General features: G+C 41.0%; 1 protein-coding gene and 1 long non-coding RNA gene across 5 annotated transcripts in view; one reads left to right on the top strand and one right to left on the bottom strand.

The window, feature by feature from the left end:
• LOC116729617 (tetratricopeptide repeat protein 28) overlaps positions 1 to 27,009 on the top strand; it is a 240,695-nt gene extending 213,686 nt beyond the window's left edge. For 2 of the 3 annotated variants that reach the window (XM_032578287.1, XM_032578289.1), the window contains 16 exons: positions 166 to 275; positions 6,458 to 6,587; positions 6,683 to 6,901; positions 8,683 to 8,842; positions 11,379 to 11,519; positions 18,626 to 18,770; positions 18,914 to 19,093; positions 19,215 to 19,759; positions 20,437 to 20,684; positions 20,776 to 20,900; positions 20,984 to 21,215; positions 21,491 to 21,567; positions 22,237 to 22,260; positions 22,991 to 23,120; positions 24,396 to 24,503; positions 24,636 to 27,009. In XM_032578287.1, coding sequence (XP_032434178.1) covers positions 166 to 275; positions 6,458 to 6,587; positions 6,683 to 6,901; positions 8,683 to 8,842; positions 11,379 to 11,519; positions 18,626 to 18,770; positions 18,914 to 19,093; positions 19,215 to 19,759; positions 20,437 to 20,684; positions 20,776 to 20,900; positions 20,984 to 21,215; positions 21,491 to 21,567; positions 22,237 to 22,260; positions 22,991 to 23,120; positions 24,396 to 24,503; positions 24,636 to 26,245 — 4,184 coding nt within the window. In that variant the 3' untranslated portion in view covers positions 26,246 to 27,009. The remainder of the gene's footprint in view (positions 1 to 165; positions 276 to 6,457; positions 6,588 to 6,682; positions 6,902 to 8,682; positions 8,843 to 11,378; positions 11,520 to 18,625; positions 18,771 to 18,913; positions 19,094 to 19,214; positions 19,760 to 20,436; positions 20,685 to 20,775; positions 20,901 to 20,983; positions 21,216 to 21,490; positions 21,568 to 22,236; positions 22,261 to 22,990; positions 23,121 to 24,395; positions 24,504 to 24,635) is intronic. The other variant, XM_032578288.1, reaches the window with a different exon arrangement.
• Positions 6,980 to 17,033, bottom strand: LOC116729618 (uncharacterized). 2 transcript variants are annotated; one of them, XR_004341178.1, is made up of 3 exons: positions 16,905 to 17,033; positions 16,163 to 16,166; positions 6,980 to 6,991 (listed from the first exon to the last, which is right to left on the bottom strand). It is a non-coding gene; the product is annotated as an uncharacterized LOC116729618 (long non-coding RNA). The 2 variants fall into 2 exon arrangements; XR_004341179.1 differs by lacking the exon at positions 6,980 to 6,991 and adding an exon at positions 16,048 to 16,060 and having other exon boundaries at positions 16,161 to 16,166.
• Positions 27,010 to 27,651: the final 642 nt, after the last annotated feature.

The following is a 27,651-nucleotide window of genomic DNA, read 5'->3' as shown; positions in this document are numbered from 1 at the left end:
TACAACTGAGGCCAAATTTCCAAACCTGTTCGCTGTCAGAACAGCAGTACCACGCTACGCTTACATCTGTTGCGCACAAAGACGCACAAGAGCCAGTCTACTCTGAATATTTTCTGCTCCGTGCTCCGTCTTCTCATCTGTCGCCACTTCCTCTCCTCCTGACAGGCCTGCGGCTCGCGGAGCAGCTGGCTCGGCGCGAGGACGAGGCGAAGATTCGCCATCGTCTCGGCCTCTCCCTGTGGGCCAGTGGGAACTTGGAGGAGGCCCAACATCAGGTAACGCATCTCTCTCTCTCTCCGTCTCTCTTTCTCTGCTTCCTTTGAGTCACCTTGACTCATTTCCTCCTCACATCTCCTCTACCTGGACTCCTTCCAGCAAATCCACCCCCATGTAGTTAAAACGGACCTCCAATAAGCCCACATCTGTTGGCTTAGAGGTTGGCTATGCTTACAAATGAGAGGTGGAGGTAGATGTCCAAACACATAAAAGGTGGGAAATAAGCTCCCAGTAATAACGTTATGGAGATAGAAGGAGCCCAGAGGAGAGGAAGGGGAGCATGAACGCTGTTGCTGGCGGTATGCTGAGGAGTCTGTATAGCTGGTAAACGTTGTCATCTCAGCAGACAGGCGACAGATGAGTGAAGTTTTTTTTTTTCTTTTAGATCAGTGTGCATTGTCACAGGAGCCCCAAACCTCTGTATCATGCACACATTCACTCCTCTTCAGCCCACTGCCCACCTGGCAGGCATGGAATATCCCCTTAAACATCTTTCTCTCTATAGTCTGTCCACACAGTGCAGCTCAAGATTTAATTTTTTCCTCTTGGCTCGCATATCCACACACAAGCCTGACAGCGAGCCAGCCAGCCGCGGTGGCTGTCACATGTGTCTGCAGGGATGTTTTTCAGCTCCTTTCATTTTCAAAGATCTAGTCCAAAACACTCTTGTTATGATACACGTGCACAAATACCATCATAGTGACCCAGATAGCTTTCTTTTTTTTCTATTTTTTTTTGCTTCCTAGTCCCTGCATCATAGTTTTCAAAAAAGCAAGTTTGTCTGTTTGCAATTATCTGAAACAAGAGCTGGGAAAGCGAGACCGAACTAACGCGGCGACCGGAGCCTGTTTGCTCAAGTGTGAGTCATATTGAGGAATTTGTGTTCAATTAAAGCAAAATATTATTCTAACAAGCCAGTGCAACATATTTTCCATTGCATGTATCCTTCCCACTTTTTGTCATGTTACCACCTCAAACTTAAATGTATTTGAATAGATTTGCATGTGATAAATCAACAAAAGAGTGTTGCATATTTGTGCAGTGAAAAGAGGATGATGCATGGGTTTCATATAGTATATTTGTTTTCAGCCCCTCTGAGTCAATAATTTGGAGAACCACCTTTGGCTGCAGTTACAGCCTCGGGTCTGTCAGATTATGTCTCTAACATCAGTTTTTAAGTTTTGCCACAGATTTTTCTTTAGATTTATCCTGGTCCCATCGACCCAATCCAGATTTCCTGTTTATGTTGAAGTAATGCGTCCCTATAGCATGATACTGCCACTACTGTAGTGGGTTTGGATATTTAGGGTATTAGTTACTTCTTAGTTACTTTCCACTCTACCTTACAGACCTGCTTTGGGGAGTGTTTTACTAGATTTGCAGATTTGCATTAGTCTTTCCATAATTAGATGACGGGTTGAAATTTGTTCTGTTTCCTATTCTGACTTGGCATATTGTGCATAAACAAATGCTGCTTTAAGCAAATTTACCTATGACCTGTGTGTAATGTTCCTTGATCTTTAGTTAACTTTATGCTGAGGTTAAATTACACTGTTTTGTGTTTACTGATTTTGTGACTTTTGCTGAAGGCAGCTGGTTGCAGTAATTTCCATTTAGGGTTGCCGGTGTTAAAGGGGTCACAGCACATGTTTCCAGATTATTACTCATAAAAGCATAATTTTCTGTCCACTTTACTAGCATGTCCTACTTTCACATGTAGCTCTTCAGTCTGTTCTCCTTGTTGGAGCTAAAATCCTTTCCCTTCATATATATCAAGTTTTTTTTTTTTCTGTTGCATTTGTACTGCTTGAGGTGAATCAGTGGTGGAAGAGGACGCTTCTGTCCTCAGAGTATAAATCAACTGATTATTCATGAGCTGGTCTGTCGGTACATATAACCTTGGTAAATGACCCGTTTTTATGCCACAGCTGTAAACGCCATACACTTAGATTCCTGATGCAAACCACAGGTGTAGATTGGGAGTACTTGAACTTCTGTTGCTTATCCTGGATATATTTAAAGTCTATTGTATACTATCGCCCGATCTGTGAGCCTACTGTTCACCATGCCTCTGTGATTGACATGTCCTGATTTACATCAGCTATTTCCACAACACCTATTCCCTCTGAGATGGGCTCACATTCGTATCCCTGTGAGTTTGAATCAATAAATTTGTGCTTCCTTTAATATCACAGGACTACTCTAGATTAAGCCAGTATGTCTGAATTTATCTGCTACAGAGGATGAGACCTCCCTAGAGAGCTTATTTTAGAAAGGGAAAAAAAAAATCATTAGAGGTACGCGTGTTGCAAGTTCTGCTTACATTACTGATTCAGCATGACATTGACATTCACTCTACATGTCAGATAAAAGCCACGTTGTGTCACTGACAGTAAAATAAGAGAGTGCAATCTGAATAAATAGTAGCACTTTGGCAAGCTGATTTATCATATAATATATATGAATATCAGTGAAATTCCCAATAGTTCTGAGCTTTCCTGTGAAATTTGATATGTCAAGAAACCCTGTTTTCTTTTTAATATATTCCAAACAGCATTCTTCCTCTGAAAAATTATAGAATTCCCCCTATTCCTGGTCTCCAAGCCCTAGCTTTAGTATAAAAATAATGTTTATATATATACATATATACATTATATATATAAAAAATTCCCTTCTCACCCACCGCGGGTGGTTCTTATCCTCTGAGCTCGGGTCCTCTACCAGAGGCCTGGGAGCTTGAGGGTTCTGCGCAGTATCTTGGCTGTGCCAAGAAATGTGCAGTCCTTGGCACAGCCAAGATACTGCGCAGAACCCTCAAGCTCCCAGGCCTCTGGTAGAGGACCCGAGCTCAGAGGATAAGAACCACCCGCGGTGGGTGAGAAGGGAATTTTTTATATATATAATGTATATATGTATATATATAAACATTATTTTTATACTAAAGCTAGGGCTTGGAGACCAGGAATAGGGGGAATTCTGTAATTTTTCAGAGGAAGAATATATATATATATATATATATATATATATATATATATATATATATATAATATATACACAGTACAGACCAAAAGTTTGGACACATCTTTCTAATTCAATGGGTTTTCTTTATTTTCATGACTATTTATAAGGCAAGAAATCCCACTTATTAACCTGACAGGGCACACCTATGAAGTGAAAACCATTTCAGGTGACTACCTCTTGAAGCTCATCAAGAAAATGCAGAGTGTGTGAAAAGCAGTAATCACAGCAAAAGGTTGCTACTTTGAAGAAACTAGAATATAAGGGGTATTTTCAGTTGTTTTACACTTTTTTGTTTAGTGCATATTTCCACATGTGTTATTCATAGTTTTGATGTCTTCAGTGTGAATCTACAATGTCAATAGTCATGAAAATAAAGGAAACTCATTGAATTAAAAGGTGTGTCCAAACCTTTGGTCTGTACTGTATATCCATCCAGATTCCCTGTTTATGATGAATTGATGCATCCATACAGCATGATACAGCCACTACCATTGTGGGATTGGATGTCCAGATTATTAGTTACTTCTTATGTCTTTCTTTTCAGTTGTAACTAGTGTTTTGGGTCTTAATATGTAAATAATTTGATCAAGGTAGAAGCAGTTTTGTTGTATGATGCCTGTGCAAGACCCTCCTGCTACTTTCCCCAAACACTATCAGCTTTTTGTGTGTGTTTTTAACATTCGTAGAATTAAGATTTCTTAAAGCTCAAAACATGTTTTAAAGAAAATCTGTGTGCTATGAAACGACAGATAAGGTTTATCTATATTACACTTTTTACAGACAAAATCACAAAAAAAACAAAAAACATTTTAAAATAAGGAATTGTGGACAATGCAGGTGATGCTCTCTCTTTACTGAATGGACATGCAGTAACTAAAAGAAAACTCATCCGGGGTGCAACTATCAGCTAACTTTTCTGTCTGATGACTTATGGTGTCCCCTCAGTGGTCAGCCATATTTCCCATATTAACACACTTGCTGGATCCAAGACTGTTGTTTCAATATGTTAAACTAAAGGTTTTAAATCAATGATCTTTGTAAGATCATTTATTGATTATGAAAAGACCAGTTATTGATTTAACATGTTTCTGTTTCATTTGGTAGAGAACAAATAGAAGATATTATGACATTAAAATTGGAGAAAGAGATGCCAAATGCAAAATACTGAGACCGCATCAAGCAAAAGAGAACCAAACATAACTTACATTAATCAAAGCTATCATAGCACATTAGCTGAATCAACAATAACTTTACAGGTCGATGCATTTTTAAATCTTGAAAAGTGCAACAAGCCTTTAGGTCACCATGCACAAACTAGAGTATGTGGAAATGGAAAAGTGTGGTGGCTTTGAGAAAATTTATTCACAATCAAAAATGTCTGAGAATAAATTGAATTCCATTTTAATAAAACTATTGAATTTATAAGAAAATAAGTAATTGATGGACTTCTGCATGTCCTGTGTAGAATATCAATGAGAAGCTTGTCTCCAAATTTTCAAAAGAATGATGAAAAAATTTTGGTACTTTTTTTAGTTACAATAGAGCCGTAAGATATTTTCTCCTTACGAACTAAAAGGAAGCTTCAGCATCTTGTTGAAGTAAACCAAAGCCTTGATGCTGGAGAGATCCTGACAAGTCATCTCTGGGCAAAGTTATTTAACACTAAGGTGGCTCTATCTTTTTATGAAAGGAAAAGAAAGAAAGAAAAAGTTAGATAAAAAAATCTCGCACATATAAATGATAAATGACAGTAGATGGTGCACGCCACAGACTTTTGAGCTTTCACAGCTCTGATGGAGAGAAGAGGAGGCAGAGCTCTTATTGTACATTGAAGAAGGGCTTTAAGAAAAAAAAGTTGAGAACTCCTACAGTACCGCATGTATGTGTGATTATTAGGTTATATGAGAGATTATTTGATAAAGTATTCAACCCTAAATTTTGGGCCACAATGGTTTTCCATATAATTCTCAATAATAGAGATTGTACTCGCACTACAACCGAATGTAGCGCATCTGGGCTTGTTTCCTTGTCATTTGTGATAGAAAGGATCAGACTGGAGAAAAGATGCTGTAGGGAATTAGTTTCTTTCACAGGCAAATGTTCACATCCCTAACAGATTGACGAGCTACAATCAGCCTAGAGCCCCATCAGTGAAATCAGCCTGAGACGAGCTGCTCTGAGCCCAGCACTAATGCAGCAGAACTCTCCGGTTCCTCGCCGTTCCCCTCCCTCCCCCTCTTATTCTCTCTGACATACTTTCCTGCATGACCTTGGCATACGCCACATCAGCTAGAGTGAATCCATGTACAAGTGCTCAGAATAAAAGTGCTCTCGCTGTTGTGCATTCTTTCGCCTATCACGGTCAGAGTGATCCTAAAAAAAAAAAAAGTCGACTACTTAGCAGTAACCTTTTCCTGTTTTGCAGCTTTTTGTGTTGAGTAAACTGTGATCAAGAGATGTTTTTTTCCTTATCTCTCTGCTTGCCCTGGTCTCCCGGAGAGCTGCCCTGTAGCACTACCAGCCATCCAACAGGGCTGCTATAAGTGCAGAAATAGGAAATCAATAACGGCTCACATGAATCAGCACTCCTGATCAGCTCTTCTGGGCTAGGCTGCCTGATGCCCCGCCTGTCTATTGCCATCCTCCTTCCCTCAACCTCACAGCCAGGTCCTGGGTGGAAATATTTAGTGACACACACATGGAGCTTTTAAACTCTCAAGGCATTACAAAAATGCTTGTTCTTGATTGCCAGATTCAGGTAATAAAAGCTGATGAACAGATTTATGTGTGTTTAGCAGTCATTCACCAACTACTCCTCTGTGCTTTACTTGGTTGAGAAGGGAAGGAGAACTGGAGGGGAAAAAAAAGACAAATTAGGGATGACCTGTGAGGTGGGATGCTGCCATCTAGTGGCCAAACACTATCCTTTGCTTGAAAAATTCAATCCCTCTTCACACAGTAGCCTAAAGAGATGATGCTAAATGCCTATTGAAGAGTGATGTGACTGCTCACACGAAGAGAGAGTTGTAGTAAGTTTGAATTAAACAGACAGCAATAGGACTCTTGGTTGTACCTGACATCAGTCTGTATCAGAATACCAACATTTCTTAACTGTACGGTTTTAAAGTGTAAAAATATCCCTGTTGCTGTTCATCCTCAGCTCTACCGGGCGTCTGCACTGTTCGAGACCATCCGCCATGAGGCCCAGCACAGCACCGACTATAAACTCTCGCTGTTTGACCTGCAAACCTCCTGTTACCAGGCTCTCCAAAGGGTCCTCGTCAGCCTTGGTGAGCCGACGAGACATCCTCCTTCGTTGACGTCTCCTGTGACTACATTCGTGTTTAGCTTCTTATTTATTTCTAACCATTGTTAAACACCTCAGGCCACCATGACGAGGCCTTGGCTGTAGCGGAGCGCGGTCGTACGCGAGCCTTCGCTGATCTCTTGGTGGAGCGACAGACGGGCCAACAGGACTCGGACCCCTACACGCCTGTAACAGTGGAGCACATCTTGGACACAGTCAACAGTCAGAGAGCCTTGGTGCTGTATTTCTCAATGGCAGCAGGCTACCTCTACAGCTGGCTACTGGCTCCAGGGGCAGGTAAGATTACACTCGGACATTTTGCAATGTTACAGTCGCAACTTTATCACTCTAAACACATGGCGGTGAGGCTGCCAACACTATGGGAGTCTGATTGGGAGATGGGTGAAACTAAATGCAGGACAGTCCTGAAGAAAACCAGTTAAAGGCCGCAAAAGATTTCAAACTTGGATGGAGGCTCACTTACAGTACAGCCAGGGTTTAAACGCTGGTCAAAGAGAGCGTGTGTTCTGCAAGTTTTAGATGCATTGCTGCATCAACAAACCTGAGTGAAGTTATTTTGACAAGACTTTAACCTTCAGAGACGATCTCCATCCAATCTGACTGAGCGTGAGCTGTTTGGAAATGAACATTTGACAAAAAAAAATCCAATGCCACAAGACTTGCAGTTGAAGGTTTTTCTACAAACTATTAACTTTCCAAAATTTAATAATTACACAATTATGCATTGGTATGTCTCATAGAATCCTAGAACTGTGTTTACGTTGTTTAACTAATGTGCTGAAATACTTTAGTATCTTGATAGTACAATATTTTCATTTTTATTTTTCAGTGGCAAGTGGACCCACACAAATATAACTTCCACAAATCAAAGCAGAAAAAAGGGTCTGGAGGCTGGAGGCTTCATTGCAGCTGACAGAGGGGGAGCAGATCAGATCTGACACCATGTGGCAGTGCCACCTGCCTCTCCACTGTTAGGATTTGCCCCCTGCCTTGCTCTTCACCCTTTGCTTCATCTGCAAACGAAGCATACTAACTGATAGTGACACAGATTGCGACGTAGCCAAACATTAGGAACAACTTCCCACAAATATAACATTTGCTTTTATTTAAAATTTCTTCTGAAATAAAAGTGGACATTGCATCTTTACATACCTCCTCTTTCTGTATATTTTCGGTAGAACAAATGTGGTTTTCCAGGTGAAGCCCCCACCCATCCCCTCTTGTACCCATGACTCGTGAAATTCCTGTTTAATTAAGGGAACAGAGAAAGCTCTGGGTTAATTAAAATTCATGTCACACACCTCCCGTGGCTGCCATACTGTTAGTTCTACTTTAGGCCACTTTTGCTGCCGTTGTGAGGAAAGGAAATGAGAGCAGTGACTCATGTCCCATGCCACAGGCTCTCAACATTTGATCAAGATGAACTCCTAGGCAACCAGCTGAACTTGACCCCTGGCGGTAGTCTCGTAAGCAGAAAGAACACCATAGAGAGGAGTGTAGCTCTTCAAAGCGTTAAATATCACCCCAGGCAAAGAGAGTGCCACTTGCTCACTAATCGCCTGTCTGTCACTTCCTGGCATTCCCTGGCATCCAGCTGGCACCAAAACATGGCCAGTTCTAAAGAGGTCTGTCGATAACAAAGGGGGGTTTAAAGCTAAAGTTTCTACGTTTGTGTGAATTCTGCACAATTCAGACATGTGTGTGTGTACCTAAGCAACTGATAGTTGTTGGTTCTTGTAAATGTAACGTTATATTTTCACAAAGAGAAATCACACACATACAGCATGTAGCCCATCTCTCAGATTCCCTCCTGCTTGAAACAGATCTAGCAGGCACCAGATGGCAGAGATAGTCTACTCTTATCTTTTATTGAATAAATGTTTGTTTTATTCATTCGCTTTCACAGATGCACTGCTGCACATGGCCTTACCCACAGCTCTCGGTTTAAATGATCAAATGTTTCCTGGTGTAGTGAACAAGTCACAGAAACAAAGTAGAAATGGATGTCGAGAAATGGAAATAAGTCATGTTTGGTTTTGTTTTGCCTATTATCACAGGAATCCTCAAGTTTCATGAGGTTTACCTCGGTGAGGGCGTGTCAGAAGGAGGGTCAGACTTCCAGGATGGAGGTGGTGGTGGGATGGTGAGCAGCTCTTCGCTGGAGCAGCACATTGCCAGCGCTCGGGAGGCCCTGGGAGTCGAGTCGTACTATAGCAGGTAGGACGGTTGCATCTAAAAGATCATTTAATCCCTCCATGAGTTCTGAGCCGTATGTTTTGGGTGCTTGCTCTCGGGGCTTTGGGTGTCCCAGTTCTTTTTGGGATGTAGCTGGAGGGCAAAGTCTTTGGGCTGTCTCTCCTTGCACAAATAATAACGAAGAGGAAATACTTCCCTCTTCATTATTATTCTAAATGCACATGAGTTTCATGACTGATATAAATCCACTATAACTTTTTTAGAAGTACAGTCACTAGATTGCAAATCTCCTCAATGCATCAACAGAGAATCAAATTAATAGTGTAAATCACAGAATAACATGCTGCCAGTCTCTAGCTGGAAAGAGTAAAACTAAATTATTTTCTGTCTAGGCTGTTGCCAAAACTTAACGTTTTTAAAACCTAGTTCGTTTTACCATGCCTCCGTGTGTAAAGGGCATTATTCTGCCCCACTGAACTCTTGGATGACCGCACCCCCCCCCCCACCTGTCTGAAAGAGTTCCCTCTTCATTCCTAGGAAATAAATGAGATGGAATAATGGCTCTTTGTATTGCACAGGAATGGTGAGTCCACCTGACAAATAGTGCATCAGAAGTGAAGCAAAAGATAAAGGGGGTTACTCTGTGAATCTGAAGGAGAAGAAGATTGAGAAGAGGCGATAAAATCAATGGGGAGAGTCAAAGGAGCCAAGGTCGGTAAATAAAGACCTAACACACAACAGGGGATGCAGCCAGAGAGACTCTGAAAGAGATGGAAGATGAAACGAAGGAGTGAAAGTTAAAATCGCCCACTGAAATCCATTCTGATGCGTCTCTAGTTGGTTTTTGATCCATAGTGCCCAGCTGGTGCGCCCAGCGTCTGTCTTGAATGCTTTGGCAGCTTGGCCTTCCTGCCCCATTATCAGCTCATTTACTACTCCAAAAGGAAGTTGCATACACACCACTGCGCCTGGATGGGCACAATATGGCACCACTTACCAGCCCATTCACTATCTGGAGTGCAGACAAAGGGGCTGCAGCACTCTGAAATGACTGGAGACTAAATGAATGAGGTGGAAGTGAAACGGTAAAAGAATGTGTGCGAAACAAAAACTGACAAAGAGAGGTGAGGATAAACAGTTTTGACAGGAAATCTCATTGCTGCCCTATCAAATAGCTTCACTGATGCTCATTACAGCCAATAATAATTGGATTCTGCCAGTCCTCCACAAAACAGAAGAGCAGAAGTCTTCCTATTTTCACAGATAACATTTTCCAAAGGCCAGGTAGGCTTTTGTGTGCCTTACTTGGATTTATTCTTGGTCCACATCTGTGCAATCAAACAACATCCAGTGTTTATTTTCCTATCCACCTTGACGTGTCACTACTAGGAGGGTCAATATTCTTCAGAACGGCCCTGGTAGTGGTTTTTGGATTCCTTTTACACCTCTCACACCATCAGCCGTCACAGTTTAGATATCACTTTTGACTTCCTGTTCACATCCCCTACGACTTTCCACAGTGTCATCTTGTATTTCTTAGTAGTACTTTATACTGTAGCCACATGCTGTGTTAGTCATTAATTACCACCAACCAGTTACAGAGCTGCTGGTTTTAACCTGTTGAGATGATTAAAATAGCAGGTCACGATGGTGTAGTCACTTGAACTTTGCTATAGATTCAAAATTGACAATTAATATAATTTTTTGACATTATCTTTCATATAAAATATATGTCCAAGAGATATAGAGATATTTTTATTTTGCTAAAATGCATGGGTCATTGTGGTATTATGTTTTGATACCTTTGACATCTTTATCTCTTTAGTGTGAAGAAAGATGTAGGTAAAGTAAAAGAAAAATTAGCTAAAATCTGAATCTGCCAGGAATATGAATAATTTTGCATTTAACACTATAGCCTGTGGTGATGGACTAAGAAGGTGTTAAGGGTTGGGTTTATATGAATATCTCAAAATATCAAAGCTGTCGTTGACTAACCTTATTAAAAACGACCACGAAGTTGATGCCTGCTATTCAAGACATTGCCAAAAGAAGCAGTGATACGCTGAAACAGTTTAAGTTGTCTACAAAAACAAATGTCGTTTTTGTGTTTCCAATTTCTTCCTTGTGAGATAGTTCTCCTCGATGTTGTAAGTAGACTTAAAATCCGACATTTGATTTGTTTTAACTCTTGGTGCATTAGAGGAAAGCTTCAAACATGGAGACAGAAATAGGCGGGGAGGAGTGGTGTCGAGTAAGAAGAGTGGGGTGGGGGTGGCTGACTCCCCACAGACTAGATCAGCATTACCAGCATTATAATGAAAGGATTTAACTGTGCTTATCATCGGGGTGTCGGCTCAAGGCTGGGAAATTGGGCCAAGTGTGTGGGTTGAATAGTGTGTATTTATGGTGGATCGGGAATGTGTGGAGTTGATTTAACAACGAAGAGACAATGTACGTCTCTGTATTGTCTGCTGTGCTCGAGAGGCACTTTTTTTTTTCCCCCTGCCAATATTTTTATGATTATTTCTCTGACTCAATCTCTTTCTGTCTCCATCAGGGGGTGTTCTAGCAGTGAGACAGAGAGCGAGGCGGGTGATTTTTTGGACCAACAGTTTGAAGAACTCAACAACAAGCTCAACTCGGTCACCGACCCGACAGGCTTCCTGCGCATGGTGTCGAGAAACAACCTGTTCAACAGGTAGGGGACGGTTGTACGTCAACAAAACGTTGCTGCGCTCTCGCACTCAATCGCCAAATTCTACCGAAAACCACTTCTTTACAAAACAAGAAGATTAAAAATATGTGCTTGGGTAAGGAGATTCATGGGTATTGTGGCTCATCTGTGAAAGGACTTTCTTTGCCATTGTCTTTCCGGCGCAGAGGCAGCATGTGAATCCTCCTTATTAAATAGACGGAGTAAAGCCAAGCTGCTAAAGCCCTTATCAACTCTCTCCTCTGATGGAGGCGTGTGTGTGTTCATCTGCGTGCACACACTCGTGTATGTGTCTTTTCCCCAGACACCAGTAAGGCCAGTGTTTGCAAAGTCCGTGTTTGTTGTGCAGATTTATTAAATGTCCATTATTGGCCTGTTAAGTGTGTGATTATTAGCAAAATCCCAACTATTCTTGTACATTGCAGTGATAGGTAATGCATATGCAAAGAAAGTGTGTGTGTTTGGGTCATATTTTCCTGTCCTAGTCCACAGTTGAGCTGCTCTTTGATGAGGGGGTAATTCCAGCTTTAATTGAGTCTCCGTGCTCATTAAGCCCCTTTAATGGGCTGCTGGTAATAATCCTCTCATTCTTTCTGCCCTCAAAAAAATTTTGAATTATAAAGCTGAACATGCTAAGGAGCCTGTCTTCTATCATAATGCATAAACCACAGAAAATGAGGGGAAACACTTAAGCACCTTTCTCTTGAGGTTTGTCTTCACATCATTAGTGTCTTTCTTTGCCTTCTCACGTTGACATTTTGTATCAATTTTTTATGCCGTTTGTCGCTATGATGAATGCAGAATTAGAAGAACTAGAGATGCACCAATTTCTTTTCAAAGATTTTTGTCAATTACAATCTTTTTTTGAAGTACTACAAATGGCAAAAAATATATCTTTTTTCAACTTTCTCCATACACTGAAAATGTAACTAGCTTTGCAATAAAATGTGTATAATGAAACAGTCCATCACTGAAATCTACCAATAAAGCAAAATCATCCAGTTTATGTAACAGAGGGATCTGAACAATTTAAAAATGGCTAAAAAGATGTTGTACATAACTCATTTACCCCTTTAAAAGACAGAAAATTCACCTTTTTCATGTGTTCAAATGAAAATATAATATGTGCCATACCAGAAGATATGACTTTTTTTCCGACTAAACACTTTTGAAATAATTAACATATGTGTCTAACTTAATATTTGAAAGAACCTCTGATTTACTGTATTAGATTAAACCATTCATTCATTTATTCTGACTACACATGAGTCTAGGAATCTGTTGTGATTAGATTTTCAAAGTCACATTGTGTGAGAGAAGGCTGTATTTGTTGCACAGTTTTTGTTGAACGGGAATTTACTATTAACTTAAAAGGGCAACACAATGAAAACAGAGTCAACATTTTAAACTGTGTTGTAATTTATATTAGCATTTAGTGCAATAAACATTGTTATCAGTCTTTGGGTGCAATACTTGTAAACCAAAACATTATCCTAACTATCAGATTGCAAATAGATTGGTAATAAGTACTAATTCATTTTGTTCAATGATAGTCAGAGTTGGACTCTTTAAAAGGAGTCCTTTTAGCTGCTGAAGCCTCACTTGCTATTTAAAAACATCACTATAATTGAACAGTTCTGTAGAAAATACAGTATCCTTTCAAGAGGCTTCTTGGTATGGAAAAAAGTTGTTGTATTCCCTCAGCAGCAGCTTCAATACTGAAGAGTGTTATGGATAGTGCTTTGATGTCGTGTGTTCACTAATCTGACGAAAGCTGATTACCAAATGCGGCCAATTCCAGTCACCAGATGATTTCTAGGTGCGTCTGTATAATAATTTTCAAATGAATGCCATTATATTAGGAGTGGTTCAGGAATAATACAGTGGGAATTAAAAAGATTTGTCAATTGCTCTATTTTATCTATAATCTTTACAGAGACGCTTGAAAGGATTGGCATGGGAAGGTGATGATGAAAGTCTGTCTAATCTGATCAGCGTGTAAAGCATTAGGTCATTATGAACAGTCAACACATAATGAGATTGTTTGGTGGTCTTGATGAAGCTGTCAGTAAAAAGAGTAAATCCAAATAAAATACGAAGCCTACTTTAAAAGGGATCATTTCGCAAAGAAAAAGCACATTGCTTCATTTTGTGGGGATGAAAATAGGTCAATTGATACAATGATTTACTTGTTGACATTTTTAGCCTTTTGATCTCTCTCAGCTGTGACTGAGGTAGACAGCCAGTGAATACAGTCTTCACCTTCAACCTCACTGCCTGCTGTCTTTTAAATTCACTGCTTTGCTCTGCACTCTACACCTTCTCTTGGCTTCAACCTTGCCTCCTCTCTCATTCCTCCTGTCAGGCTAACAAACGATTGTTTTGCTTTCCCATGGAGTCTCTTGCCAAGGCCTGGGAGAGAGACAGAGTGTTGAGAAGCTGGAGGGAAGCCTGTGGCCTGAGGCTACCAGAAGGGCAGGATAGATGTCTGTTGGCAGGGGTCTGGAGGAAACTCTAGCTCTTGTGGAGCAGATGGAGTGAAGTGACACGTTGAGACATAAAGCTTGGACCCACAGGGCCAAGCAAAAGGTTTCTAACCCCAGGGCCACCATTTGCACAGTTCTCAGTATGCTAGGTGTTGGTGAGGCCGAGTTTGAGCTGTTACTTCAATCTCACCACAGATATGCCTCAAAAGAAGAGTCTCTCTTTTATCCCACATGCTGCAACCCAGTAAATATACGGCTTTGGGTTTGCACTGCACATAAAAAAAACAGTATAGGATGAGATTAGCGCTGCTATTCATTACCTATTGCTTATGTAGGGACTCAGCTAAAAGGTCAGTTCTAATTTTAGTAGTACCACAGAAGGGCAATGCTGCCATCTAGTGGGAAACGTATATAATAGCAATATAATATCAGTGAAAGGTTAACAAGCAGGTACATCTAAAAAATATATAGAGAGTATTGTGAAATTATTGTCACTCATTGCAGGAAGTAATCTATTATATGGGTTAATTATGTTAAATATTTCAAGTGTTTTTTTGTCATTTTTATAAGGTAACTATTTCCTATAGGGGATAAAAAAGAATTGTCTCCAAAAAATAGATCACATTATCAGGCTTCGGTTAAACTCCTTCATTTCTAAGCACTCAGTACTTTGTTGGGAATCTTTTTGCATGAATTATTGCATCAATGTGACATAGCATGGAGCCGATCAGCCTGTGGCTCTGTGGAGGTGTAATAGAAGCCCAAGTTGTATTAAGAGCGGATGTTAAGTCATTTACATTTTGGTTCTGATCTTTCTAATTTTTCTTCTTGACAATGTTCCATAGATTTTCTTTGGGGTTCAGGTGAGGCCAGTTTGCTGGTTAGTCAAGCAGAGTAACATCATGGTCATTAACAGCTTTCTCAGTGTGGCCAGGTAATGTTTTTAGACCTAGAGACCTAGAGATGAGCTAAACCTGGATCATGATAAAAGCATTTTAAAAAATCTATGGTTGACAATTGACTTGCTCTACTCTTTAGCTCATCTAAATGTCATTTTACACAGAAAAAAGCAAATAAACAGAGACATGATGGTAAAGAAAAACAAGAGCATTGAGTACTGGTTTCCTTTCTTGCTCACATTTAAATTTAAATACCAAATATTTTGGCTTGTCCTATGTAGTTTTGTCCTTACGCCCCCTTTACAACTCAAGGCTCACAAGGCATTACTAGACAGGAAGGAGTATAGTCCCTCCAGGAAGTTCCGGGTCTGACCCCAGGGTCTAATCTAGAAGAAAACCTCCAAAGGAACATGCCTAGGAGGCATCTTGAGCAGATGCCAGAACCACCTCTTGTTTGCTTTGAAGCAGAGGAGCAGTGGTTTTACTTCAAGATCCTCCCAAATGACAGAGCTCCTCACATTATTCCTAATGCTGAGCCCAACAGTTGAACAGAGGTAGCTTATTTCAGTCGTTTGTATCTAGGATATAATTCTCTTGGTAACGATTCATGTTTCATGACTACAGGTGGGGAGTGGAACCTAGAGGAATTACTTTTTACCTTTGCTCTTTCTTTACCATGATAGATTGAATCAGTGCCCACATTACTTCCCCAGTTTCTCTATCCATCTTCTGCTTCATCATACCATCACTCATGGATAAGATGTAAATGGTAAACGTGTGGCGGTTTATCTAGTCCAGAGGACTCCAGTGCATATTAGATTTCATGCACACACTAACACTCTAATGGTGGTAAGCTACGGTACATTGTAGCCTTAGCTGCCCTGGGGCCATCTGGTTGAAGTGAGGCTGCCATATAATCGGCACCATCTGTACTGGTCCGCTATTCCAAAGCAAAATCCACATTCATTAATTGCTTTCTAACGCAATGGTGTAAATTTTCAAGGGAGTCTGAGAAGTGTTGACCAATGAATAAAATAAAATAATGAAGAGAGAGCACATAACACCAGTTTTAAAGTCCCTACACTGGCTCCCTATAGCTCAAAGAATAGACTTTAAAATACTGTTGTTAGTTTACAAATCACTGAACGGCTTAGCACCACAATGGACCTTACCACAGGGGCCGCTTTTCATTGGCTGATGCCCATTCTACGTGGTCACGTGTGTGGCCGTCTCACAAACACACTTAGCTTCCCGTTAGCTAAGAACAGCATAATGGCAGAACTGATACAACTTCTACACCTTGAAGCCTGTCTGCTACACAGTCTTACGTTAGCTAAACAGATCAATATGCAATGTGTACTGTATCTGACATACACTAAAGATTTTATTTTAGCAGAAAAGACTTTGGACTAAACTGTTACTCGTGTTAGCCACGTTAGCACCAAGTACAGCTAGTCAATCAACCATCTCTGTGTTCAGGGAAGCGCTGATTAATAATCGAGAAATAAATATCAAGCCTGGAAACTTGATATCGTAACGGACTGAATGTTATGTTTTTAACGTCTTTGCTCGTCTTGAGGGGCCCTGGCGGTTGCCACGGTAACAGGTGTGCTTAAACTACAAAGAGAGAGAGAGAGAGTAAAAAGGTACGAGTGGTTTTGAGTTGATCACCTGTTGGGGTTATTTTACCTTTGTTTACCTTTGCTGTGGCGCATTACAGTCGCTGTAGTTTCTAAACGTTGGACTAATTACCTGGTTCGTTTGTGAGTTTACATCATTCACAACAAACATCAAATAGAACAAATATATCTAATAAAATTTTAACAAACAAATGGCTTCTACCGCGATAATTATGTGAAATTAAATTAATTATATCCCAACTTAAGAAGATTTGTCTTTACCTTTACTGAGCTCTTTGGTTCCTCCTATCAGTCTGTAGCTTCTCATATTGACGTCATCAAACCAAATTTCAGATCTACCATAACCAGTGACGTGCGGTGAGGTTCATAGCTGGTGAGGCACTGACGTCATCAGAATCAGATTTGCAAATAGATGCATAGATTGACAGCAGTTTACAGGTTATGTTTCACTTCTGCATTCTTACACATACAAACTGTAGCTCACAAAACACACATTTCCTTAAAAAACAAAACAAAATAAATGTTATTACTGTCTTACCTGCTTCGATTGAAAGTCCACTTGAGAAAACTTTTTTAGTGTTGTAATGTAGTCATCCATGTCGAAAGTCGGGATAAGCGAGAGGAAAAAAATCACTATCTCTATTATATTCTATCGCTGCACTTGACTTGCTTCCCGAATCGTTTAGCCTAGCTCGCTGTCACTTACTCGGCAGTTGAGGAGTGAACAAGACGAACGTCTGGGATCTTGAGCGCCCCCTGCCATGAGGCAAGAGAACTGCCTGCCTCACCTCGAACCTGTTCTCTGCCGTTTATAATCGCTCATTACACGAAACACGTTACACAAACACAGTTGGTGACAAAAAGCACTGTACATTATATACATAAGCTAAATTATTGGAAATAAGTTCACATATTAAATTTGTTTAAACCATTTTATTGACGCCGTACAGCAACATGCTCTCTCCGCTTAGCAGCCAGCGCAGAGCCAGGGGTTGCGCAATCCAAGGTGAGGCAGAGCTCGCTGCTGCCTCACCGGCATCGCTTCCAAGCATTTGAATGGGAAAATGAGAAAATTCAGCGAGTTTGAACAAATAAAAATCGAAATTGGTGAAGCTACATGAAAAATAAATATTTTTTAGTACAAACCACCGGATGAATATAACAATTTAAATTACTTTATGATTATATATTTTCTTTCTTTCCATGATGGCTGGTGAGGCACTGCCTCACCTGCCTCCCCTGACCGCACGTCACTGACCATAACTGACTGACACCTGCTGGCCTCAGGTTTGCAACCAGCTTGTGACTGAGAAACCAGTAACCTCCTCCCAGATGATGACATGAACTTGTTAGTTCCTCTGTCCATTGTAGTAGCTGATATATTGTGGAAAATCCGGTATAAATGATGCACTAATCCAGTCATGTTTACATAGAAACAACAAGCCGGGAGGCTTTGTTTGTGAGACTTGCTGTCAGGTGGGTCGGTTGTGGGCGGAGCTTGGTAAGGTCCATACATTAAAGATCTGCTGTTGTTGTATCAACCTTCCAGACCTCTCAGGTCTTCCGGTTCTGGTCTGCTCTGCATCCCCAGAACCAGAACCAAACGAGGAGAAGCAGCTTTCAGCATCTATGCACCACAAATTTGGAACAAACTTCCAGAAAACTGTAAAACAGCTGAAACACTGACTTCCTTTAAATCTCGACTGAAAACCCACCTGTTTAGGATTGTATTTGAAACGTAATCAATTACAAATTTATTGATGGAACTTTACATAATGTCATGTTTTGATTGTTGATTCTATGTTGCATTGTGTTTCTGTGTTTGATATGATGTAAAGCACTTTGAAATGCCTTGCTGCTGAAATGTGCTATACAAATAAAATTTGATTGATTGATTGATTGATTTAACACATTCACCAGCATTAAAATAAATAATAAAAAAAACAGAATGAGATTATATCAAAAACATGATGCCAGAGATTTTCCAAAAATCTTTCCTCAGTCTGCAGTGTTGCAGTAAGATGTACAAGATAAAACCTCAGTTTCTTTCTGTGGTGTCTGTGCAGGAGCTGTCAGAGTATGACTAGCCTCTTCAGTAACACTATGTCTCCTGCCAAAGATGGTAACTCCTCACTGCCTCGACGCTCCAGCAACCTTGGCAAACCTCCACTGCGGGCACTTTACGATTTACTCATTGCACCTATGGAGGGGGTGAGTGCTGCCTCTCTTAGTGATTGACTGCATCCTACAAATGTTGGTTGAAGAACTCTGCAATGCCTAAGACAAGACAAATCACCACATACCGACAAAAAAAGTTTTTGAATACTTTTTTTTCTCATTCCTTTATCTGACAGGGGCTGATGCATTCCAGCGGGCCTGTTGGCAGACATAGACAGCTAGTGATGGTCCTGGAAGGAGAGTTGTACCTCATCCCGTTTGCTCTGCTAAAAGGAAGCTCCTCTAATGAATACCTGTATGAGCGTTTCAGCCTCATTGCTGTGCCCTCCATCCACGGCCTTGGATTCAGCGCAAAGGTTCGACTTCTCATTCAGTTCACTTCCATTAACATAAGACATGTCTTAGTCTTTTAATACATCTTTGAGCATCTGTCCCTGAATCGTTGTGCACATTTAAATTGTGTTGCTGTATTCTTAGACTCACTCTCGGCGTCCTGGACCAGCTCCCTGTGGTGGTGTCTCCATGGCAGCAGTGGTGGGAAATCCTAGACTACCCTCGCCTGTGATGGACCGCTGGCTTTGGGGACCCATGCCCACCGCTGAGGAAGAAGCTCTAATGGTTGCAGAACTACTGGGGTGTCAACCTCTTACTGGCTCATCTGCCACCAAGGAGAGGGTGATGGGTGCCCTCACGCAGGCTGAATGCGCCCATTTTGCCACCCACATTTCCTGGAAACTGGCGGCTCTAGTGCTCACCCCGAACCCTGAATGTGTACCTGGCGGAGCAGGTGCCACTGTTGGGGTGGGAACAATAGGCAGAGGCACGAGCAGTCGGAGAGGCAGCAGCGGTCGAGGCAGGAAGGGCTCCGTTGGCAGCGGCTACACCATCCCAGAGTCTCTCAACATGCAGGATGACAGCAGTGATGTGGAGAGTATCTGTGACAGTCCGCCCCTGCAGGAGTTCCTGTTGACAGCCGCAGATATTTTGGACCTGAGGCTGCCTGTCAAGCTGGTAGTGCTGGGGTAGGTGCAATGGATGTGGCGACAAATAACGCTTTGTAAAAGTATTCATACCCCTTGAATTTTTTTCACATGTTATGTTAAACTTATGCAACGTTTTTTATACATAAACCAACACAATATTATAATTGTGAATTGGAGGGAATATGATGCATGTTTTTCAATCATTTTGTGACTATTCACATGAGAAGGTTTGGGTGCATCTATATTTAAAAACACTTTAAAGCAAGTCTGTTCTTTTTACTGAACACTATTGCATTGTCAAAGCTTTGGAGCACACCACAGTCAGTTTAAGACTGAACTGACACATGAGTTCAGTCTTAAACTCATCTGACCAAAACACCTTTTTGCATGTTTGGTGTGTCCTTTACGCAGCTTATAGTAAACTGCAAGCATAACATGCTTTGTTTCTTGCCACTCTTCCATAAAGGCCAGACTTGTGAAGTGTATAACAGTTGTCTTGTCAACCGATTCTTCAGAGGCCTTCTACTTCTGAAATGTGTGCTGGACAATTACACAATCTAATTAAATACACTAAGGTTTATGTTTGTAACATGACAACATATGAAAAATTAGGTGGTTAGAAGGTATTGTCTTTAAATAGAGGACATGCTGATTGCAATATTGTATGAAAAAGCTAAATCTCACACCAAATCTCTACTGTTTTACTGTGGCTGCAGGTCGTACCAAGAATCTAGCAGTAAGGTGACAGCAGACGGTGTTGTGGGACTAACCAGAGCCTTCCTGGCTGCTGGTGCTCAGTGTGTTCTTGTGTCCTTGTGGCCTGTACCCGTTGCAGCCTCCAAGGTTTTTGTCCATGCTTTCTACTCTGCCCTGCTGAACGGGACCAAGGCTAGTGCAGCACTAGCAGATGCCATGAAAACCGTGCAGAGCAGCAAACAGTACTCTCATCCGTCCAACTGGGCAGGTTAGATACATTGTTCATGCATTAATTCAGTTGTAGTCAAACAGACATGACCATGAAATGACTTGTTCTTATTGCTTTATTCTCCCTTCAGGATATATGCTGATTGGCAATGACGTGAAGCTTAACAGCCCATCTTCCCTTATTGGCCAAGCGTTGGCTGAAATTTTGCAGTATCCAGATCGAGCTCGTGATGCTCTGAGAGTCTTACTTCATCTGGTGAGATATCAACACAAACAATACAAAATCTGACAACCAGCAGCATACAAATACATGATGCATTGCTGTTATTATCCTTTCAGGTGGAGAAGTCTCTTCAGAGGATACAAAATGGCCAACGTAATTCAATGTATACATCCCAGCAGAGTGTGGAGAACAAGGTCGGGGGCGTTCCCGGCTGGCAGGCCCTGCTGACAGCCGTGGGCTTCCGTCTCGACTCCGCAGGCACTGGTATTCCTGCTGCAGTTTTCTTTCCCACTGCTGACCCAGGAGACAGACTCCAGCAGTGTAGCACTACGCTACAATCACTACTGGGTATGTAGACACAAGCTGAAGATCACAGGTCAAACAGATTCAGAATCTGTAACAAGTTATGTGTCGTTTGTTCTTTGTTTTGTTTCTCTGGTGAAAGTTCAAGATGCAGGTCTCTTGCTAAATTATTTATTTTCTTTCACTGAAAAATATGATCTATTAGTTTATGTTTCTATCATTTCACATTGAGGACCATCTGCTTGGTGTGGCTTATTTTGAGGTATAAATGCTGTTTCTTGAATGAATAACAATGAGCTTCCTTTGTTCCCAACCCTTAGGTTTGCCGCCGCCAGCTCTCCAGGCTTTGTGCAAACTCATCACTGCTTCAGAGGCAGGAGAGCAGCTCATCAACCGGGTAAGAGCCTGCTGCTTCAAACAAACTCACAATTTGAAATTGATCTTGGTTTCAAATGACGTGTGCTGTTTGAACTAGAAAGTGTTTAGAAAAACGGTACCTTGCAAAGCAATCATATTCTTTGAACTTTAAAAAAAATAAAAATTCACTTTGAATCCTGAAGCTTCCATATTTTCTATTGAGTTATTATGTGATAGACCAATATATTTGATTTTAAAAAAAGGAAAATACAAGATTTTACCTTTTTTTAGGGAAAAAAGGAGCAGCAAACATGTGGAAGAAAGTTTTCTGGTTAGATGTGACAAAAGACCTACATATCTGACTGGCAATGCTATCTACAATACTAATTATTTTTCTCTTCCACCCCTGAAATACCAGAGAATTAGAGTTAGACAGCAGAGGTTTATCATTGTACACGCGCCACATGCTTGGACTCAGAAACCATGGAGTTAGGCAGCGATAATACAAATTCAGTATGTATAACATGAACCATGTTCCAACTGGGCTATGTGTACTGATTGCACCGAAGTGCGATATTACACACCAGTGTTACCTTTTTGCTTCATTTCTTCTTATGGCTGAATCTTTTTAACCTTTATCTGCAAACTGTGTGCATGAATTTAAAAACAACCTATTCTCTTTTTCCTGCACCCACCTTGTGGTCTGAAGGCTGTCAAAAATATGGTGGCCATGGTAAGTGACCATTCACCTACCTGCACTGCATTTCACTCTGCTCTGCTTCTCCACTCTCTACCTATTTAACTTGCTAAAAATAAAAAATAAAGAATCAGGAAAACTGCACCCTTTGTAAAGAGGCTTTATGATGGTTTTTATAATCTACTTTGTGATGCTGTTGATTATTTACATGGCTGTGGGAAGCTAACCTACCATTTGTTGTGTATATTTTTGCACTTTTCCATTCCTTTGATTGCTGAAGGATTTCCAGCCTTGGATTATTACAGCTCAAAAGAAAGTTTCAGGATAGTTGCAGGGATTAAACTATGATGTAAAGCTACTATGGCACAGCTAAGGCTCTCTTTTACTTTCCACACAGTTACGTCAAGCTGGCTAAGTTTTCTCTGTTGTTAGATATGTAATCCCTAGTCCATGTGAACATTCCCACAAAGGTCCAATTCTTAGCGTTCTAATTCCCTGCAGCTACTTTTGTCCCCATTGTCTAGTTAACTAATACAAAGGATTTAAAACATATTAAAACGATTTTCTGTAGTTCATTAAAAGGTTTGTATTTTATAATTTCTAGAAATGTCACTACATATCCCTAAATTGGTAATGAAATTACTATCAGCAGCACAAAACTAGTGAACTTGATGCCTATGTTATTTAAGCTACTGCATAAATCACATTTAATGATTTAACAAAATAAGAGTTTTAATTTCACAGTCCTTTCTTCTTTGTCTACCAGCTTCACCAGGTGCTAGTGCAACTCCAGACAGGAGAGAAGGAGCAGGACTTCTCCCTCCTGCCCATTCAGGTGTCCATTAGTGTGCAACTGTGGAGACTGCCTGGATGCCATGAATTTCTGGCTGCTCTTGGTAAGTTAAATCTTAACAAAATAAGACTGCTTCTTTGTGTCTCCTGTACATCTTCAACAACTTTGCATGAACATTGTAGAATGATTTCATTTATACAAAATCAACATACACTCTGAAACAAAAAAAGCGTTATTTTTTTCAGATTTTTCAAAATCATATATTATCCAAAATGTTTCTGAAAAAATAATTATATCATATAAAACAAACAAAAAAAAGGACATTTAACACAGAAACGTCGACCTACTGAAAAGTAACCCCATGTACTGTAGTGTGCTCAATACTTGATCGAGGGTCCTTTTGCGTGAATTAAAAAATGAATGTGGTGTGGTATGACAGAGATCAGTTTGTGGTTCTGCTGAGGCGTTCAGGCCCGGGTCTCTTTAGTAGTGACCTTCAGCTTGACTGTATTGTTGTCTCTGGTGTCTTTTATCTAACTCTTGATGATTCATCAAAGATTCACTGTAGGGTTCAGACAAGTTTGCATTGATACCATGGTGATTAAAGTAGCTACTGGTGCTTTCACCAGTGTGGGCGGGTGAAAAAATTTTAACATCAGAACCTCCATAAAGCTTTGTGAGCAGAGGGAAAAATGAAGTGTGAATTTCCTGTTAGACAGCTGGCCTGACTTTGTGCTTGGTAAAACACAGTGAAACGTCAGCATGACATGGGTCCCTAAGTCATGTCACCTGTGAAAGCATCACACTAGATCTCAAGTTGTTTTTAAGTAAGATGTTTCTGACACTGGTTCAGGATTTGCTTAACACATTGCGACAGATGTAGCCCGTATCCTGGAAACATCGGTAGTGGCTTCTGAAGCACTGACACCAGCCGCAGTCCATACCTTGTGAATCTACCCCTGTTATCATTGATGGTTATTGATCTTTTTTCTACCACACTCTTCCCTTCCATTAATCTGTCCATAAATATGCTTGCATGCAGCACTATATGAAGATATATGGTGAAGGGGGGTTAGTGATTGTCTGCTGTCAAGTCAATTGCCGTCAAGATTGCTGAAGTCACAGCAAAATGTTGCTGTATAAAAACATTTTTTTATCAGTCTGATGTAATATGAAACTGGGAAACTATATTTTGAGTTTTCAAGAACCATATTTCATAATCATCAAAATTAACAGAAATAATAAACACTTGATTTATGTCACTCAGTGTATAATATATCTAAATCCAAATTAGATATATTATCTATTCATGCATGCATGGAGTCACAGTCACATTTAATCATTTCAAAATTACATTTTGTTGTTTTTCTTTGCACAGGATTTGATTTATGTGAGGTAGGACAGGAAGAAGTGGTGCTAAAGACGGGCAAACTGGCTAATCGGCGCACCTTGCACTTTGCTCTTCAGTCTCTGCTGGCACTGTTTGGTAAATTGGTTTATTCGTTTAATCTGTTATGTACTTTCAGGGTCTAAATATTTTTTTGGACCGCTACAATTTTAATTCGTTTCGTTTTTTTATAGGTTTTCATATGCATATGTCTCTTTGCTTTGTTTACAGACTCCACAGAACTGCCCAAGCGCCTGAGCCTGGACAGCTCATCCTCCCTTGAGTCTTTGGCTTCGGCTCAGTCTGTCTCTAACCCATTGCCAGTGGGATACTCCAGCCTTCCTTTCTCTCCCCCATGCCTGGACAATCAAGCATCAGATGCCATCTCTGTCTACAGCCTCAGCTCTGTAACATCCTCTATGAGTTTTGCCTCCAAGTCAGACTGTGACTTCCTTAGTCATCGACAGCGAGGGGGCGCCACTGCACACTACACTGTTCACAAACACCCACATGTGCCACGCAGTCGCTCGTCCCCACAAGGAGCTGCTGCTGCAGGTGCAGGAACACGAGGTGACGAAGAGGAGTATGAGGGCTTTTCCATTATCAGCAGCGAGCCACTGGGCAGCCACTGTGACTCTCTGCCTCTACCACCAGGTCACAGTCAGCGACACCACCGAGGAGGCAGGGGGGTTGGTGGGTCCACAGGAGCAGGGAGAGGCTACACGGTCTCTGTATCATCACGGGGCAGTGTCAGCACCCCGACGTCTCCTGTCAAAACATCCCTTGTGCCCAGTCCAAACTCGCCATTCCAGAAGGTGGGTAAGGTGAGCAGCTCAGACACAGGCGAATCTGACCAGTCCAGTACTGAGACAGACAGCACTGTCAAGTCGCAGGAAGAAAAACCCGTTCATCTGGACCCTCAAGAGCTGGCCCAGAAGATTCTGGAGGAAACTCACAGCCACTTACGAGCTGTGAGCAGTCTTCAGCGGGTTGGAGCGGAGGGCGGGACTGGACCTGCTGCGGCCTCAGCTCGGAGCGGTACGTTCCGCTCTTCCGAAACCAGTGCATTCAGTCGTCCTAACAGCAGCGCCAGTGGTCGAGCACAGTCTTCCCCCAAGCCCAAGCCTCCCTCCCGTTCTTCTTCCCTGCAGAAGGTAAGCTCTGGATACAACAGCCCTGCAGTCTCAGAGTCTTCCCAAAAAGATGGTAGCCATCCTTCCCCCACCATGGACAGCCATGCACAGTTCAAACTGAAGTACCCAAGCTCTCCATACAGTGGCCACATTTCCCGCTCTCCCAGCAATGTGTCTCCCAGCTCTGGACACCAGTCACCAGCTGGTAGTGCTCCGTCTCCTGCTTTGTCCTACTCTTCTACAGGCTCTGCCTGTTCTACATCAGCAGATGCTCCAGATCTGGACCGGCTAAGAAGAGGGGTCATTGATGAAAAAGTCCAAGCTATCCATAACCTGAAGACGTTTTGGACTAATGCCGCAGCTCAACAGCAGCAACATCTAGGTCCTGTCAAAGCCATCCACAGCACATCCGGACCTATTGCTTCAGCCAGTAGAGATGTACTGAGCCTTCTAAACCTCTCCCCACGCCGCTGCTCCCCTCATGACACCCAAGACAGCCTGGAGCTGCGGGAGCTGGGACTGCAGTCACTGGATAGCGGTACCAAGAATTCTTCCAATGGACACCACTGTTCCAACCCCAGAAATGTTGCCCCGTCGCCTACAATTTCCACAAGCAGCAGCCCTGGTGCTCGTTCTATCCGACTACCTGCCGGCAACGGATACAAATTCCTCTCGCCGGGAAGATTTTTCCCTTCTTCTAAATGCTGAAACGTTGAAAGTGGTTCTGTAATTTACTATTCTTTGTGGCAGAGGATCAGGGCACCTCTTCAGGACCACCATTGGCCCATCAAGCCTAACTCAGTCTGAGGGATTTCTTTGACTTGTATGTTCCTGCAGAAACAGATGATTGAATGGCTTGGAGACTGTCTTGTCTTTGTGCCCATAACACTGTAAATGGCAATGAGAAATACTCAACGACCTGATACTGTGTTTGTGTGTAACTGTGTCAGGTAGCGCTAAATGCAATTTGATATTTTTTTTCCCCCAAAAAAGTTGCTGTTTGTGTGGTCAAAAGATGCAACAAACCTTATTTCCCTCCATTCTACTTTTTGTTTTTAAATTTAATTATTATTGTTATTATTGTTTGCTATTGTTGTTAATATAAAAAAATATTATTATTATTATTATTATTATTATTATTATTATTATTATTATGTTTTGTAAATTTATTTGTGTTTTACAATCAGTATTAACTGTTTTTATAATTAAAAGTGAACAAATCTGTACCTTGTAAAGATGGATAGAGTGAAAAAAAATCAATTTAATATTTTTTATTGAAATCTAGAGGGCATTTTGCCTGATTTCTTTGTGATCTGAGTGTCTGCTCTGAAGCATGGATTCTCTTGCTATTCAGTGTTAAGTACCATGTATGACTTTTTACCCCCATGATTTTTTTGAGATTGAACATGGCAGTTTCACAGCAACAATCTGTCATTTACCAGTAAACTGTTTCAATAAAAACATCATGTTTACTTTCTTGTCTTCCTAACTTGGCAAAGGTTAATCAACTAGAGAGAAAAATGGATAAAGAGCTCTGAAATTTTTTTTGTCCCTATACTAACATTTCTGTTTGCTTTTGATCACATTAATGTACAAAATAACCTGAGCAAATTCAAAATGCAGTTTGGAATTCCTTGAATAATGATTTAATTTGTTGAAATCAAAAATTTATTACAACCAGCCTGGTTGTGAAAACATAAATGCCTTTTAAACCTAATAACTGGTTAGGCCATCATGACAGTGACAACAACTATCAAGCATTTGAAATAACTGGCAATAAGGTTTTTTTACATCACTATGGAGGAATTGTGGTCCACTTTTTGCAAAATTAAGCCATATTGTAGTGTTTTTAACTACGGTAATTTATTTCACACCATTACAGTTGGTCTAAAGTCTGAGCTTTGACTGGTCCACTACAAAACCTTTATTGTTTTTAGACATTCACAAGGAGACCTGCAGGGGTGCATTGAGTCATTTTTCCTGTTGTATAACCAAAGTGTGGTTTAGCTCGAAGTTGTGAACTGATAGTCAAATATTTTCTGTTAGGATTTTTTAATAGAGAAGGGGATCCACAATTTACAGGATGTCTTCCAGGTTCTGACGCAGCAAAGCAG

Source organism: Xiphophorus hellerii, chromosome 12 (assembly GCF_003331165.1).
Source record: "Xiphophorus hellerii strain 12219 chromosome 12, Xiphophorus_hellerii-4.1, whole genome shotgun sequence".
NCBI classification, from domain to species: domain Eukaryota; kingdom Metazoa; phylum Chordata; class Actinopteri; order Cyprinodontiformes; family Poeciliidae; genus Xiphophorus; species Xiphophorus hellerii.
This window is presented reverse-complemented; position numbering and strand designations above follow the sequence as displayed.